Source organism: Astatotilapia calliptera, chromosome 19, assembly GCF_900246225.1.
Source record: "Astatotilapia calliptera chromosome 19, fAstCal1.2, whole genome shotgun sequence".
NCBI lineage: Eukaryota > Metazoa > Chordata > Actinopteri > Cichliformes > Cichlidae > Astatotilapia > Astatotilapia calliptera.
In genome coordinates, this window is record NC_039320.1 from 14,301,427 (window position 1) to 14,319,044 (window position 17,618).

The window sequence follows — 17,618 nt, forward strand, 5'->3', positions numbered from 1 at the left end:
AAAGAACCATACTGTTTTACTTAACTGGCAGCCTAAGCGTGGTTGACAGCCTTTATGAACTAAAAGTTTAAAGATACATGATAACAATGACCCAAAGGTGGCAGCTTTAGAAGTAGAAACTTCAGCTGCAGCTGAACTTCTTTAGACATAAACTTGGTTTAAATGTAAGGGGAATGCTGAGGTTAAGCAAGTTAAGCTTTTGGATGAGCTCTCCAGCCAAAGGCGGCATTTATTTGGCTTTTCCTGCTTAATTTTGGTTAAGTGGAGCCTCGAGTGATGATGAACTTGAGCCTTTGTAACAAGCTTGGTCATAGCCATCAGGCTCGGTATGAGCCAGAAACTCATCAAACCAAGCCTGCGCTCTTGTCTCTGCTAACCACAGCTCTCTCATCCTCTCTGACATTTTTGTGTCATGGTGCCCAGTGCAGTAATAAGACCAGAAGAGCCTGTTTGAAAACAAAATACACACTTCAAGTCTGTCCATAAAGGACTATAGAAGTAACAAAGACCATGAACAGGGGTTTTTAAAATCACTGATAAATGATGTTCCATATGTATTAGATTATCTGATATGCAGTTAACATTATTATATGGGCTGTCACAGCAGAAGATTTGTTTTCATTCGGCCTCAAAAGGCCATTTTATTTCTTTCTTTCTCTCTTGTGAGACATGAACTTCCATGGATTCTGGTTCCTCTTAGTTTTACTTGGGCAGTCCATCCAGGTATTAACAGCTGTGAAAATAAATTTAATGAACATAGATCATTGCAACTACAGCTGATCCACAGCTGTCATGTTAAAGCCTCCAAAATCAGTTCTATTCAAATTTTCACATCAGAATTCTGCAAACAATACCCACAGTGACAAAGTGTTTTCTTGAGGTTCGCATACTTATTGTGCATAAGTATTCACAGCCTTTGCTCAACACTTTGTTCAAGCAGTTTTGGCAACAATTACAACCTCAAGTCTTTTTGAGTATGATGCTACAAGCTTGGCACACCTGTTTTTGGGAACTCTCAGGCTCCATCGGTGCTCAGATATTTTCTGATCTCTCCAGAGCTGTTCAGTCTGGTCTCTGGCTGAGCCACTCAAGAACATTCACAGACGGGTCCCAAAGTCACTCCTTTTTTATCTTGACTGTGTGCTAGGGATGTCTGTACATTGCTGTATTCATCTTTCCCTCGAAAAAAAAAACAAAAACAAAACATCCCCACAGCTTGATGGTGCCACCACCATGTTCAGTGTAGGGATAGTATTGGCCAGGTGATGAGTGGTGCCTGGTTTCCTCCAGATATGACGCTTTGTATTCAGCCCCAAGAGTTCAGTCTTTGTTTCATAAGGTCAGACAATGTGGTTTCTTATGGTCTGAGAGTCTTTAGGGTGCCTTTTGGCAAACTACATGTCGGTTGTCACAGTTTGACAAAGTTTTAGTGGGGGGTGGCTTCCATCTGGCCACTCTACCATCCAAGCCTGATTGGTGGAGTGCTGCAGAAATGGCTTTCCTTCTCGAAGTATCTTCTTTTCTCCACAAAGCAACGTTGGAGGGATCAACCACTGTGGTTGACCCCTTGTAAATGCATGGAGTATTTTTTCTACAGTCACCTTTTTCAGTCACTATGTGTTTATACACCACTCTTCATTTAATTATTAGTTATTATTAATCTCTCTTGTTTTTTCTTTTGTTCCTTTTGCAGTTATGTTGTTGCAGTTTTTAATAATTTCTGGCTCTTTGCCACAGCATGTCTTTGTCTTGTCTTCATCCACTCATCCCCAATCGGTCGCAGCCCATGGCCGCCCCTGCCTGAGCTTGGTTTTGCAGGAGTTTTCTTCCTGTTTAAAGGAAGGTTTTTCCTTCCCACTGTCATCAAAGCGCCTGCTCATAGGGGGGCATGTGATTGTTGGGGTTTTCTCTGTTTTCTTTGTATTATTGTCGGGTCTTTACGTTACTATATAAAGTGTCTTGAGGCAACTGTTGTTGTGATTTGGTGCTACATAAAGACTCAGAGGTATGGTGCTACATACGTCTGAGTCATCATCGGTGACGACCTAAGCAACTTTGTAGCATTTTGTACTCTTTGTAGAAGAAAGAGGCACTTCTGGTTTACATCAGAAATAAGGAGGCTGCAGCATTCTTGCCTCAAGAAAATAAAATGTGTGCCCTTTTCCAGGCTGGAGGATTATAACAATGGTGGACGGCATGCTGACCAAGACTGATTTAGCATTGCTGTGGAGTCACAGACTGAGATGGTGTTTGTAGATGACTTCATTCTTAAACCAGACTATATAATGACTACATTTTTTAATTTTGCCAACAGTATTAGTACTGTCCACTCTGTTGTGGGGAAAGTTGCACACCCCCAGAAATCTCCAGATCCTGCAGTAGTTACACGTCCACTCAGGAATGTTCAACCAATTTTCTCACACTTCATGAGAAATTCCTGACTCTTTCAGCCTGATGCTGTCCAGGGAGACTCTGTAACTTTGGGAAGCACAAGACCACACTGAGTACTTACAGGAGAATCAGAGAAGACATTTCCTACAGTTGTAATGCTTTTTATGTGGAGCACAGGTGGGGTCAATATTTATTTATTTGGTTTTTTTAGACTTTGGTGTTCATGCTGCATTTCTACAAAGATTTATGAGGTCCATTCTTTATTCTCTGTTTAAAAAGAGACCATTTCTGAGAAAAACTCTCAAACTCTGAGATTAGATTTTTGAGGGAAAATGCACAATATTTTGTAGATTATCTAGAAAAAAATATACAAAAAAAGATTACACTTTGCAGTCAAATTCACTAAGGGAATCCTGATAACTGTAGCTCTAACTCTAATTTCAAGCTTTAAAGAGACACTGTCATAAAATGGGTGGATTCAGAACATAATTACACACTGAATTAGACGAGCTTTGTGCAACATCTGTTGTTTCTGCAGTTTCATGCAGTAAAACAGCAGTTTTACAGAGGCTGGTGGATTAGAATTTCAGCTTTTTATCTTTATTTATTTTGGCTTTCATTTTTCTAAATGTCCAATTTTTTCATGTAAATTGAAGTCTAATCTTACATATCTCATCCTTTTGTTTTTCAGAATGTTGCCTCCCTTCATCTGTGTATTTTTTATTATCATTATTATTATTATTCATTTCACAGGTTTTCTTCCTAATAGTTACAATTTTCATATCAGAAAATGTCGGATTTATTCCTACTTTTGCCTGTGCCTTTAAATATATATCTTTTAGAAACCTCCTTTTCCCAGTTTGTTTATTTATTTATTTATTTATTTTCCATCTTTAGAATATTTTAGGATTTTTGAATTTTATTATTAGCTGACAGTTAACTTTTTGTATAGCTTTATTTATTTATAGTATCTGTTTTTTTCCTTTGTATTTATTTATTATATATGTTCTTATTCTTTGCAAAGCACTTTAGCACTCTTTCCAATAACCTTACTATTTCTGTTGTTACCTTTATTTAATATGCCACAGTAGTAAATCAGTACCTAACTATTGAATTTTTAGACCCATAGATTTAAAAGTAACGCATTGAGAAAAAAGGATAAGAAAAATACAGCTGTCCTTGTGCGTCTTCTTATGTGTGCTCTAAATACATTTTTTATGAAATACACAGAATGAGCAGAATACCAGAGGGACACACAGTTGACGCAGTTCTTTAACAATAGAGCAGATATCATATGTTTCTCATCTGCAGCGGCTGGTTTCCATGACCCACTTGGAGACTCAAACTATATGCACATTAGATCATTGTTCTTTATTCTGTCTTAATTTAAAACAAATGCGCTACACTTATCATGTCCGCATGCTCAGAGGGTCGCTGACTGTTTATGTACATTTCAATTAGGTCTAATCTTTGGGTCCTGCTGCTGCAGTCGCTGGATAAAAATCACTGTCCCCTGAAGATGCACTGTAAATATAATGATGATGAACTTTCCATGGAAACCATTTGTGATGATTGAAAGCCATACTGTCAGACTCTGTTTTTTCCTTCTGTTCTTGGCCTCCTAGCTCAGCCAACACATAATAGAACCTGGACATTAGGAAGGGTTTTCTGATTACCACTGTCTCTGTAGAAGCACTCTGCGCACATTACGTCATAGAGCTGGATTTCTGCTGCGTTTGCTGTACAATGAAAACAGGACTAATAGGAGTGTTTAGAGTCTTATGAAGGTACAGATGTACAGTGTCTCCTTCCTGTTCTTTTCATAGAGCGCTGATAGAAAGACAAGGTGTTCCTGTTGTGGCTCAGACTGTTAAAGAATTGAATTAACCAGAAATGAGACGAGTCTTAAGTGAGAGTTAGATCTTAACGTAAATCCGGCTAGCTTGTAATGAGACGCTGATGATTCTAGCAGGCCGTCCACACGTTTCTGTGATCTGGACCAAATGGAGACACCTCAGTGAGTGAGAAAGTGCAGTAGGAACATAAAATTCACCCAAAAATAATTGTGAAAGCTCCTAGCTTCTTCTCTTTGCTGGCATTTCACCTCTAAAATTTGTTGAAGCAGCAACAACAGTCACAACACATTCAAACCTCTGTGGTTTGTCTGCACTTGGAGCACGGAAAAGAAAAATGAGGAAAGTTGGCCTGAGGACCGTGTGATCTCATTACCCCACAAATTCTGTGAGCACAACATAATATGATGTTATATCACCCTTAGATATTCCTGGAATGCTGCTTTTTTACAAGAGTCGACCGGAGTGCATTTCCCCTCAAGATCCCCTCATGCTGATTTGTAGAGTTTGGCTCTTGTAGCGCACGTCTAAGTTGGTTTTAATCAGGACTTTCCAAAAATAAAGAAACAGCATTCCTAACTGTCCCACGATTAATCTCACATGAGTTAGTGTCCTGTGTACGAATGTCTTTGGTTAGAATGGATAAGTCCACAGATTTAACGGGGGGTGCAGGGATTATTGGAAATCATGGTGGCATTTTGGATTTTCCAAGGAACAGTTGGAAAACAGTTGGTAACAGAGAGGAAAACAACAACTTGTTTTTCGCCTTCTTAATAAAACAGAAAAAAAATAGAGTGAATTCCAGTCACCATGATACATGCAGCACTTATAAATAATAAATAGCTCCCAGTCATTTAATGTCTACATACAAGTTTAGCATTTTGTGTTAAACTAAGAGAAATAAAGTTTTTACAACAGATTTATTATCATGTAATAGCATGAAAAATAACAGTGCGCTAATTGTAAGATTTTTCTCTAATACCAATATAATCTGTACTGATCTCATTGTGTTATTTAAGGAGGCAACAGAAAAAAATCACAGTTGACTGACTAAGATTGCAGTGTCAGTATTTAAGGTCAGGATGTGAACGTCACTAAAGAGGAGCTCTACCAGAACCTGACTAAAGAGCAGGCAGACTACTGTCTGTCACACATGAAGCCCTACCTCGACAGCAAGGGCCGCGAGCTGCCGTCAGCTTTCGACTTTGTCGAATTCACTCGCTCGCTCTTTGTCAACTGATCCTTTCCCCTTTCCCCAAGTAATCCAAACCATGCAGTGACATATTAACGTTATCTTGTGGATGGGCTCTTCTCAAGGATTTTCTTAGGTCGAGTTTGGTCCGATTTTGGTGTCTTCTTTCTGCCATATGATGACAATTGCCTCTGCCCATCAGGAATCTCAACAAGAACTTTTATTCAGAACTATTTAACCTACAAATAAACATCCTTCCTTTGCTAATGTGTTTATATTAGTCTAACCATAGCTTTGTAGTTAGACTCCAGGTGCATTTGGACACAGAGATGGTGCATAATGGTTACCACACAGATGCTTCTGGGTCATTTCACTCCTTTAGGAACCTTCCTGAGAATAAAATTTACAATCCAGCCTTTCTAATTCAATCGCATTTTCAGAAGGAGACCAAATCAACGCTCTCTGCTGTGTTGTGTTTTATCCCCTTGGTGGAAGTGCAGTATTTAAAGCAGATGTGTACAGCTTTAATAAAAACTTGAGCAGTGAGCAGGAAGTTCAACATCATGTTTCCTGATGTGCGATGCACTGCTGAGGTTGAGCAGCGAGGGGTGGGGTATATCCGCTATGTAATCTTGACATGTTCAGAACTGCTGTTTATATTTGTGTTTATGTTCTCGCTAATCATCAAATGCCGCGATAATCAGCCATATCAGTAGAGCTCTGTAGCGCACATCTGGCTCCCAGACTGGAGTAGAGTACCGGTGAATGTGGGAACATGTTCACATTTGTGTGAATGAGAGAGTGAATGAATAGTGGTATTGTAAAGCGCTTTGGGTGCCTTCAAAAGCGCTATATAAATACAATCCATTATTATCCATTATTATTTGCACAGCAGGACCTGGCATGAGTGCTCAAGTTAGATGATGTTTTTTACCGTGGAGCTGCTGATATACACAGTGTTTCTGATTCATAAAATAAAGCACACTGTGCATCTCAGTGCTGATTTTTATTCTCTCTCTTTCAGGCCCCAAGCTGTCAATGGGAAAACAAGAGGCCTTTGAGATCTTCATAAGAGACCATGAAGACCACCTAACCATTGAAGACAACAAGAGTCTGCTGAAACAGAGGTTAATGACTAGTAGAACAAAATATTATCCTGATAATGCCCAAATTAAGGCAGACTACTTCAACGTATAAGCAGTACCACAAAGTTCAGCATTTCAAGGATATCGTTTTCTTCTCGGGCACCTCTTTCTCTAACACCAGGAATCAGTCTGAGTGGTCACATGAATGTGGTTAACAAAGTCACGTTCACTCAGGAAAATGATTCTTTGCCCTCATAAACACGGAGCAATAGTTTTGAGTAAAATTCAAATTACATATACAGGGAGTAGGGATGGGTACCGGTGTTCTGACATAAACGGTAGTAACCAGACCGAAAAGCAGCGCACATTTCGGTGCTTTATTTCGGTGCTTTTTTTTCCTGAGCTGTGATACACTTCTAGCCAATCATTTTACGTTTCCGAGGATAGTAGGCGGGGCCAGGTACGTACGTTCTTTTATGCAGAGCTACAGATTAAAAATGCCCAAAGGCGAAGCGGTCAAAAGTCTGGCTGTACTTCACAGCAAAATATGCAAACTCAGCAGCCTGCAACAAGTGCTTTAAGCTGATACTGTGATACTGTCAAAGGAGATAACACCTCGAATCCGATGAAACACCTGGCGACGCATAGCGGGGTTTTTTTTTAAAAGCCGAGAAATGCGCCGTATTTGATGGCTGCAGCAGCCGTTCTTCTCTGCGTGAGTAGCTTAATGTTGTTCGTGTGTAATTTACGTTGAGTAGGCTAACCACGTTATTACATTAATGCATGTAAGGTGAACTAGCAAACATCATCATAGCTACATGCGGCTGTCTTCTTGTTTGATGGCAGATACTCCCTTCACCCTGGCCAAAAAGGCTAAAATGACCAAAGAAAAAGAGGGAAACAGCTAAACATGAGAGGTTTTTGGACAAAGTTTGTGTTTTTTACATTGTTTAAGCACTGCTTCCAGCCAAGAGTGATACCATATATGCCCCATAGCTGCAGAAAAGGCTAACTTTGTTATCTTTTTACAAAAAACCAGCTGAATATGAGAGGTTTTTGGACCAATTTTGTGTTCGCCATTCTTTAAGCACCGGTTTGAGCACCGTTTGAGCACCGGCACCATTTCAAAAGTACCGATTTGGCACCGGTATCAGATAAAACCTAAACGATACCCATCCCTAACAGGGAGTGCAGAATTATTAGGCAAGTTGTATTTTTGAGGAATAATTTTATTATTGAAGAACAACCATGTTCTCAATGAACCCAAAAACTTAATATCAAAGCTGAATGTTTTTGGAAGTAGTTTTTACTTTTAGCTATTTTAGGGGGATATCTGTGTGTGCAGGTGACTATTACTGTGCATAATTATTAGGCAACTTAACAAAAAACAAATATATACCCATTTCAATTATTTATTTTTACCAGTGAAACCAATATAACATCTCCACATTCACAAATATACATTTCTGACATTCAAAAACAAAACAAAAACAAATCAGCGACCAATATAGCCACCTTTCTTTGCAAGGACACTCAAAAGCCTGCCATCCATGGATTCTGTCAGTGTTTTGATCTGTTCACCATCAACATTGCGTGCAGCAGCAACCACAGCCTCCCAGACACTGTTCAGAGAGGTGTACTGTTTTCCCTCCTTGTAAATCTCACATTTGATGATGGACCACAGGTTCTCAATGGGGTTCAGATCAGGTGAACAAGGAGGCCATGTCATTAGTTTTTCTTCTTTTATACCCTTTCTTGCCAGCCACGCTGTGGAGTACTTGGACGCGTGTGATGGAGCATTGTCCTGCATGAAAATCATGTTTTTCTTGAAGGATGCAGACTTCTTCCTGTACCACTGCTTGAAGAAGGTGTCTTCCAGAAACTGGCAGTAGGACTGGGAGTTGAGCTTGACTCCATCCTCAACCCGAAAAGGCCCCACAAGCTCATCTTTGATGATACCAGCCCAAACCAGTACTCCACCTCCATCTTGCTGGCGTCTGAGTCGGACTGGAGCTCTCTGCCCTTTACCAATCCAGCCACGGGCCCATCCATCTGGCCCATCAAGACTCACTCTCATTTCATCAGTCCATAAAACCTTAGAAAAATCAGTCTTGAGATATTTCTTGGCCCAGTCTTGACGTTTCAGCTTGTGTGTCTTGTTCAGTGGTGGTCGTCTTTCAGCCTTTCTTACCTTGGCCATGTCTCTGAGTATTGCACACCTTGTGCTTTTGGGCACTCCAGTGATGTTGCAGCTCTGAAATATGGCCAAACTGGTGGCAAGTGGCAGCTTGGCAGCTGCACGCTTGACTTTTCTCAGTTCATGGGCAGTTATTTTGCGCCTTGGTTTTTCCACACGCTTCTTGAGACCCTGTTGACTATTTTGAATGAAACGCTTGATTGTTCGATGATCACGCTTCAGAAGCTTTGCAATTTTGAGACTGCTGCATCCCTCTGCAAGATATCTCACTATTTTTGACTTTTCTGAGCCTGTCAAGTCCTTCTTTTGACCCATTTTGCCAAAGGAAAGGACGTTGCCTAATAATTATGCACACCTGATATAGGGTGTTGATGTCATTAGACCACACCCCTTCTCATTACAGAGATGCACATCACCTAATATGCTTAATTGGTAGTAGGCTTTCGAGCCTATACAGCTTGGAGTAAGACAACATGCATGAAGAGGATGATGTGGACAAAATACTCATTTGCCTAATAATTCTGCACTCCCTGTATATACAGTAATGGACTTCTATACATTTTACATCAGATTAAAACTTTGGGTGTAAGATTCAGATAATTATTTATTAAAAGCTAGACATTTTAAATGAGAATAAGAAAGAAAAGTATGTCTTTGTGCCCCCCATTTCCCTGCCCTATCGGCCCCCCTGGCTAAACTTTGCTAGATCCGCCCCTGCACAGTTACCAGCCGTCAGCTGCGTAGAAAAAGATCCTGGTCCAGAAAGTAATATTAAATAAATTCTAACAACAGCTTATCAAGGTTAAACATTCTGCTGATGTTCAGCCACTGGTTTCCTCTTTCTGGCGCAAAGTGGGCCAAAAACAAAGAAGAGAGACGGACTTGGACAGAAAAGCCGATCAGCTGATCATTAATCAGTTTCATGACTGAAGTAGCAACAGGAGAGGGAGGGAGAGAGAAGAGGCAGTCGCTCCATATATTGGTTGTTAAGCTTAACGTGGGAATGCTTTACAAACATTCAGATATTAACTTACACACTTGCTTTACTTCTCTCTGGGATCACTTCCTCGGAGATGAAATGCCGGTTTGGTAGGAGGCTCCAAATACACACAACCGCTCTATCACATGAGCACACTGCTCCGTGCTATGGTTATGGGCCGAGTTACGCTGTGTCGCAAGTTTTGTGAGGTGCTTTATTGATATTTAATGGATCGGGTTACATTTTTTATTTCTCTCCGATATCCGATCCAGTAATTTACGTCAGTATCGGACCGATACGTAATATCGGATCGGTCCATCTCTAGTAAAGACACATTATTGTTGTATTGTTTTTCAGTGGATTTTCTATCCTTAAGAGATGCCAGACATTTCCACAATCCAGATGTATAAACAGCACAACAGGCCAGAGGAAGCATATGTAAATGTGATTTTGGGGGTGAACTTTGCTTTTAATTCTTTGATTCTTTTGAACAGATCAGCAGAGGCCCGGAAACTTGGAGAGGAACTGAATGAAGCCAGAAACAGAATCGGTAAGTTTTCTCATTCTTTTTGAAAAACACATTGCACTCAAGAGCTGCGTAATGTTCAGGTGCGCAGTCTTCTGTCATAGAATAGAATAGAGCCCTCTATTCAAAAGAAAGATATAAATAGTAAAGACATCATCAGGAATTAATAGCAAACAGAAGAGAGGGATATATACAAAACAAGAGAAAGGCACACATCGGAGAGCAAATTGCTGGGAAGCAGTGCAAAAGGACTTGATCATCCTAATGGAAACTGAGATACAGTTGATAAGACGCTCCATTGAGTTCTGTGGTGTGTTCTTCTGTGTTTACTTTACCACACATCAGCAGCAGAAGAGCTAACATAGCATGAAGCAAGCTAAGACCAAAGAGCGAGCAGTTTGGAGGTTCATGCTGCGATAGCAACAGCCTTTCGCTATATGTTTCAAAAGGTTTTTCTTTTTCTGTGTGTTCGGAGATACAGTGGTGTAAAAACAGTGCTTGCCCCTGCTCCTCACATGTAGGTTTGGATTTTTCCCCCTTAATAAGAAACACCTTTATTTAGAAACTGCATTTTGTGTTTACTCAAGTTATCTTTGTCTAATAGTAAAATTAGTTTCATGATCTGAAACATTTAAGTGTGACAAATATAAAAAAAAATAGGAAATAAGGAAGGGGACAAAGACTTTTTATACCACTGTATAGGAAGAAGCTGAAAGGGCGTTGATTTGATGTTGGGAAGCTTCTGTTGTTACTATGGCAACATAACGTCCTCAGCTTGATTGATATTTAATATTTAACTAGTTTCATATTTTACTTCACCTGTTTCTTTCTGACAATAGGCGACAATAATGCAGTTTTATTTTTCTTGGATTTGTTGTCTTGTGTCTTTACTTTTGAATATTTCCCAATTTAGTTATTTTGGTCAGTTATTTTAACAAGTTCCATATTAATACATTTGAAACAGCCTGAAGATTTCCACATTTGGATTTCCGGTTACTGAAGATTCCAACCTGTGCTTTTTACTTGGCTGTCACTCTTGTGCTGTTCTGTGTGATATCCATAACGGGTAAACTTGGCATTGGCTTAGGCCAAAGCTTAGTGGTTCTAAGCCTTATGTTGTTAGTCTGGGACTATATTCACTACACAATGTGTGTCTTCTAAATGCCCACAAGTGACCCAAAGTGAAGATTAGACAGAGACTGTCTCATTTGCACTTTGTTTCTTATTTCCAAGTAAATATTTTTATTTCTGGATTCTAATTGAGTCATAATTCAAAATAATTCTTATGTATTGTAAACTTGGTTTATGAGTTCATTCTCTGCCTGAAACAAGCTGAACTAGGAGTCTGTCATACTTCCATGTAACACGACATTCTATGACACAAGATGAGGCTTCCATTAAGAACAACGCTCTGAGAATGCAGAGCCTTTTGAGGAACTGAGCTAAAAGAATTACGTTAAATAGCAACAGACATCTGAAAACATTCCAGTGATAACTTTCTTGATGTTGGCTAGATGCACTGAGTCTTCTTCTTCGTCTTCTTCTTCTTCTTCGTCTTCTTCTTCTTCGTCTTCTTCTTCTTCACTCACTATGTGTTTATACACCTCTCTGCATTTAACTATTAGTTATTACTGATCTCTCTTGTTTTTTTCTTTTGTTACTTTTGCGTTTCTTTATTTTTTGCTTTTTTTTTTCCATTTCAGTTTTGTGCAGGTAAAAAAAAAACCTTCATTTTAAAAACTCCTAGAGCTGTTCCATACAGAAAAAAAAGGAAAAGCAGAGAAGGTGCACTTTAATATAGAAATCATAAAAGATGCCTTGTTAGAAGCTCAGTATTGTGTCATAACCTGCTGCTGTTTACAGAAACACTAAAAGCCGAGTCCTGTCGCCGCTGGCAGTGAGTTTAAATGATATTAATGTTTGGTTGAACTTTCCAGTAAACTCAGAGCAGTTAAAATGTGTTTTTATCTGGTTTGCGTTTACTACTGCAAGCTACATTTATAAATTTCCCTGCTCTGTCTGTGGCTCATTTCACATGCCGTTGAAATGGATAGGTTTACACCAACGCCTGGCACCAGCGCTGCCTCCGAGCACGCTCAGTGGTTTAGTAGCATTTGCCCGTTAGCACCACACATGCCAGTGTACACTTATCACCCTCTGAATTCATTTTTTTTGTCTTTAGCCTTCACTGCATGAGGTGCTGACACAGACGAATCTGTCACATGTCATGCAGAAATCAACCCTGACAGCATGCAGATTATTAACTCTTTAAATGTGTTCTGCAGACCACACAGTGAGGCTGAAGCGAGGAAAAACTGGATTTTTACTAATTTATCCACATTCCTCATCTTAGTCAAACATCTCAATGCTGTCAAAGCTTATTACATTTTTAGGTGCACAGAGCTGCATTCTTCCTGGATGAGAGATGGTGTTTTTAGTGGCTGGAGAGTGGCTCGCTGTGTTTTAATGCCATCTTGGAGGGTTTGCTCGGAAACTTTACACCACCTGTGTCTCATGGTTAAAGGAGAACATGGAAACTTTTAGGATAATATGAGGTGCTTTTTTCTAAAGGACCCAACTTGAGGGTTAGAGGAAGCATCAGTCTCTAGTTTATGCTGTATTTCTTGGCCTCACTATGACTCTAGAGATCAGTCCTACTGCAGAGACGCATTCTGAAACCATAGGTCGAAAGAAGAGATTTCTATTTAGAAAGTCACAGATGCACATCTTCTGTAGCAGGAGTATGAGACTGATGTGATTCTGAGCTCCCACTAAAGCAATTTGTGTGAAGTGGCGAGAATGAGAATCAGTACCTCAAAGTCTGAGACCGTGGTTTCATGGCTCCAGAAGGCTAAGCTTTTGATACACCTGTCAATCTATGTTTCAGTCATCATCGGTACTTGAGATCTGAGCAGTAGTCAGGAAAGTGAGCTCATGAATGCAGGTTTACACATAGGGTGAACAGTTTGGACATCAGGATGGAGCTCAGAATAAAGCTATTGCTCTTCTGTTTCTTTGGAGGTTTTCTGAGCATTCCCAATTTGGAAAGGGAGAAATTATATATGTTATCTGGATTGGGAAATTCTTGGAGGAACCAGAACATTTTGTTAGGGAGATGGACGTCTGGAATATCCTGTTTAGTCTGTTCCCAATGCTACGCTGCTATAGATACTGTATGTGCAGATTTGACCTAGATCAGTAAAACCACTGTATAAGAACGTAGATTCTGAACATTCTTATTTATTTGAATTTACTGTAGAAGAACCCCAGCTGTCATAGTCCGGGAGTGTTGGTTTTGGTTTTTGTTGGATTTTTCTTGGATTACTGTATTGATTTCTTTTATTCTACCAGATTGCAAGCTTTTCTGTGACATCTTTGAGTCTTTTCATTCTTTGTTTTACTTCATAGTTATTCTGGTGATGCCTTTCAGTTTTCCTGTGTTTTGTTTTATGTCTCAGTTTTGTGTTTCTGTTTTCTGCAGCACAGTAATACTTTGCCGTATTTTTACAAGGCAGCTACAGTTCCAAATGCATGTTTGTGGAGGCAGGAGGTTGTCCTAAATCAAAATCAATAGCGCTTTCTGAATATTCAAGTGGTTTGGTTATATATTTATTCCTGAGAAAAATTTCTAAATTCCAGATTTCTTATATAATGTTCCTAGAAACACACACCTGTTTTTACACCAGTTTTGGTGGGGCAGTTCTGTTGTTTCTTACTTTGTTGAGGAATTTGGGCCAAGCATGTGACACCGTCTTTGGTATCACTTTGATTTCACCTTCGCTGAAGTGACCCACAGATGCAGGAAAAATGAGTATGGAGCCGGAGATGTGCCACACTTTTTAGAACAAATACCAGAAGAGAAATATTGTAGTCTTTGTTAACATGAGCTGCATTTTACTGCGCTGACTGTTTCTGTGATTAATTCCTGTGCTATTAGCCGTATATTAAAGTGGTTTATAAAAAGTCCATAGTTTAGGTCAAAGCCTCAGTCAACAGCAGCATGAACCCAGCTGTCCTACAAAAATGGAGAATGTTTAGTGCAGCTCTCTGTTTAATAGAAACAAATCTTGCTTCCTGTGTTCTTGCGGTTCTTTATTTGTCTTGTGAATTTTAAACATTTACCAGATTACTTGTGGATATTATTCTTCATCTACACATAGGTCAGATGCTGGAAAGCTGGGCTGCAAGTATGGTGCTCAAATCTCACCTCACTTTGGTATTTATGTGGCATATCACATTCAACCTCCCGGCCACAAAAATCACCAAATATTTATTGAGGCTTGTAGCTTGAAACCAGCCTTTAAAGTCGACAGCACGTCTACTGACGGTGGTGTGGGGGGGAAACCCTGTGTGGTTTGGAAGAGTTTTTGGTGTTGAGCTCACAATCTTGTCCTGGATGGAGAATAGAAGCACTGAAGTCTGCACCCCACCTTTACTTGACAAATATCCTGGATTTTTGTTGTTGTTTTTTTGGTCTGTTTTGGGACTTGAACTGGCTTTTGTGACCAAAAAGTTTTGATTCTTTTTTATTTCTCTGATCATTGCTGGGACAGGTAAAAAAGTAAATCTGTTGTACATTAAACCTTTTGAAACCAGAGTCATATTGGGTATATGGTGTCTCCTCCCTCCCACTGATACCCTGCAGATCCTGAAGAAATAAGAGATATTTGTCCCTTGGCCAGTATTCAGTCTTTTACTGTAAACACAGTTCACACAGTCACTATTGAACATTTTCTATCTCAAACTTTGGCTGCATTTATGGTAGGTGTGGTATGGTATTTACCGGTAGTTGTTTAGGTTATTTGTCTAATCCTGGTCAAAATCATTGAATCAGATTGTCTGATTCAGGCACAGACTGTACATAAAAGTTAGATGTAGCAGTGGTGCTGTCACCTATTGTGTTGTTTTGGAGCTTTTTACCTGTTGCTTTCTTGTTTTTTGATTGTTTTTGTGTTTGAGCCAGAAGTGACCATGTTTGAATGGGACACTGGTTAGCTTGGATGGCTACATGCAGTTCAGTTTAATTCAATTCCATTCAATTCTATTTATATAGCGCCAGATCACAACAACAGTCACCTCAAGGTGTTTTATGTAGTAAGGTAAGACCCTATAATAATACAGAGAAAACAGTCAAAACCCAAATAATCATATGACACCCAATGAGCAAGAGCTTTGGCGATAAAGGGAAGGAAAAACTCCCTTTTAATGGAAGACGCCTCCGGCAGAACCAGGCTCAGGGAGGGACGGCCATCTGCCGTGACCGGGTGAGCGGAGGAAGGCAGGAGACAAAGACATGGATCTATAGACAGTAACTTTACCAACTAAAACTGGAGCATACTTAACATATTTCTTGGATTGTCTGTAAATGAGCCATATTTTTGTCCGACAGCTGCATTAAAAGTATTCAGAAAGGTGTCAAAAACACTGGCTGCGTTAGAATCTACGTCCCTAATAATACAAACTTTATTCCTTAAAAGAATTTAAACAAGTAAGTTTTTTTTTTTAAAAGTTTGTTCTAGGCTGCAAAGATGGTTAGTTCAGCTTTAAAGTTTGATTTGTACCATAGGAGTCAATACAGTACTCACTTTTGTAGCTCACCTCAAGTGGACATTAGAAGTACTGCAGTTTTTGTAGTTTATTTTTCAAACCCATTTTAAAGAGATCGTTGCTTGGGTGCAGTCCATGAGCCTTTAAGAGAGATGTGTGACGAGTTTACACAGAAGATATTTGGAAAATTTATGGCTAAATAAAAGGGTGGGGCCATGCAGGGGCTTCGGGCGAATATAACAGATCTGTTAAAGAATACTTTGGCCATGACCATGTACGGATCAGAGTGAACACAAAAGCCAACCAAAAAAAAAAAAAGTGCTTTTTATGTTGCCTTCACGTGCTCCCTGCCCCTTTTTTGTACCCTGTCATCATAGCGTGGTCATGGCATAAATATTTTTTAATCCTTTTATGTTATTATGAAAGGGGTTGTGGGTCATGTTTGAGAGAGCTGTGTCTGTTAGTGAAGTTTCAGGCTGCCCACCTCACCACAACGCGAAGCCACAGGGCGTCTCAGTACAACTACATTTTCAGCTATCCACACACAACCCAGCTTCATACTCCATAGGCATTTGGAAAAACACTGTCATCATGGGCACACTGTGTCAGGGCTGCTCATTTGTAATGTTTCACATCATCCATTCATGTCTCTGCTGTCTACTGAAACCCTCAGAAAAGTGGTCCTGGAAGACGAGCTGGTTACACGGGCACTTTGCAAACAGATTTAAAGTATTCCACAGGAGAAAGCCGAGCAAGAGCTCTAATCCAACCATTTTGTGGCGTCATGTGAGGTGTTACAGAAACCCACCCCCCTCCTCCCCCCCACATACTTCATCTGGATTTCCCATTTTCTGATTTCCACTTGAGATAGGGTTGTATTATACAAAGAGCTGCAGCACAGCAGCGTCTATAAGTGAATGACACCTGTGGGACTTTAATGGAAACACCACAGAAGATACTGCCATTCAACACTGCTTTTATCTCGTAGCCTGGCTCTGATCTAAACATGAAATAAACATGAAATTGTATCCTGTGTTCGTCTTATGGCAAAAGCATCCCTGGACATTTTTTGTCCCTTTACTTACAACTGTCTTCTACTACCGAAGCGGTTTATTAGCAATTTCTCCAACAATGTAATTAAACACTTCAGTTCAGCAACAGTAAATGACTTGCCCATATGTAAAGACTGCACTATAGCCACGAGAATCAACATTCACCCGAATGCCTCCTTCTTGTTGCTTCTTTGCTTACTGAAGACTTCATTTAGAGGACTATGGAAGTTTATAAATCAGCACCATCTTGACTATTGTTCTGTTTTGATTTATTTCCTGCAGTACTGTATAGTAGATAATCATAATAAACTTGGGAAATTTTTCAACTTATGAGGTCATTGTATATAGAAGTAATCCCTGTGAGGCCTCATACTCCTCCAAACACTGTTTCACAGTTTTTTTTTCTATTCTTGGCTCGATATGATGATGATGATGATGATCATATAGATATTAGGCAGAGGATGAACTGAGGGGCTGTACTCACGCACTTTATAAGATAAATAAGGTAAATATGAATTATTCTGAATTGTAAGTCATGCAAAGCCAGTCTAGTAGAGTTCAAGAGTAAAAATAAGAAGTTAGAAATGTGCAGAAAAGGTTAATCATCTGGAAATAAATCATAGGTTCAAATGTCTAAGAAGAATAGAGTTTGACAGGCCAACTCCAGAGGGAGCTTTAGGATTTGCGTGAGATTGTTGATTACAGTTGAATTACAAAAACGAAGTGTGAGATTTGAAAGAACTGTTATGGATAGAAGTTTAGCTGGTGCCACTCTCAATCCTAGGTAAATTGGGAG

General features: G+C 39.6%; 1 protein-coding gene across 3 annotated transcripts in view; it reads left to right on the forward strand.

Annotated features, from left to right (window-relative positions):
* kif6 (kinesin family member 6) overlaps positions 1-17,618 on the forward strand; it is a 73,990-nt gene that overhangs the window by 50,112 nt on the left and 6,260 nt on the right. For all 3 annotated transcript variants that reach the window (XM_026151360.1, XM_026151361.1, XM_026151359.1), the window contains exons 14-15: positions 6,461-6,563; positions 10,192-10,247. In XM_026151360.1, coding sequence (XP_026007145.1) covers positions 6,461-6,563; positions 10,192-10,247 — 159 coding nt within the window. The remainder of the gene's footprint in view (positions 1-6,460; positions 6,564-10,191; positions 10,248-17,618) is intronic.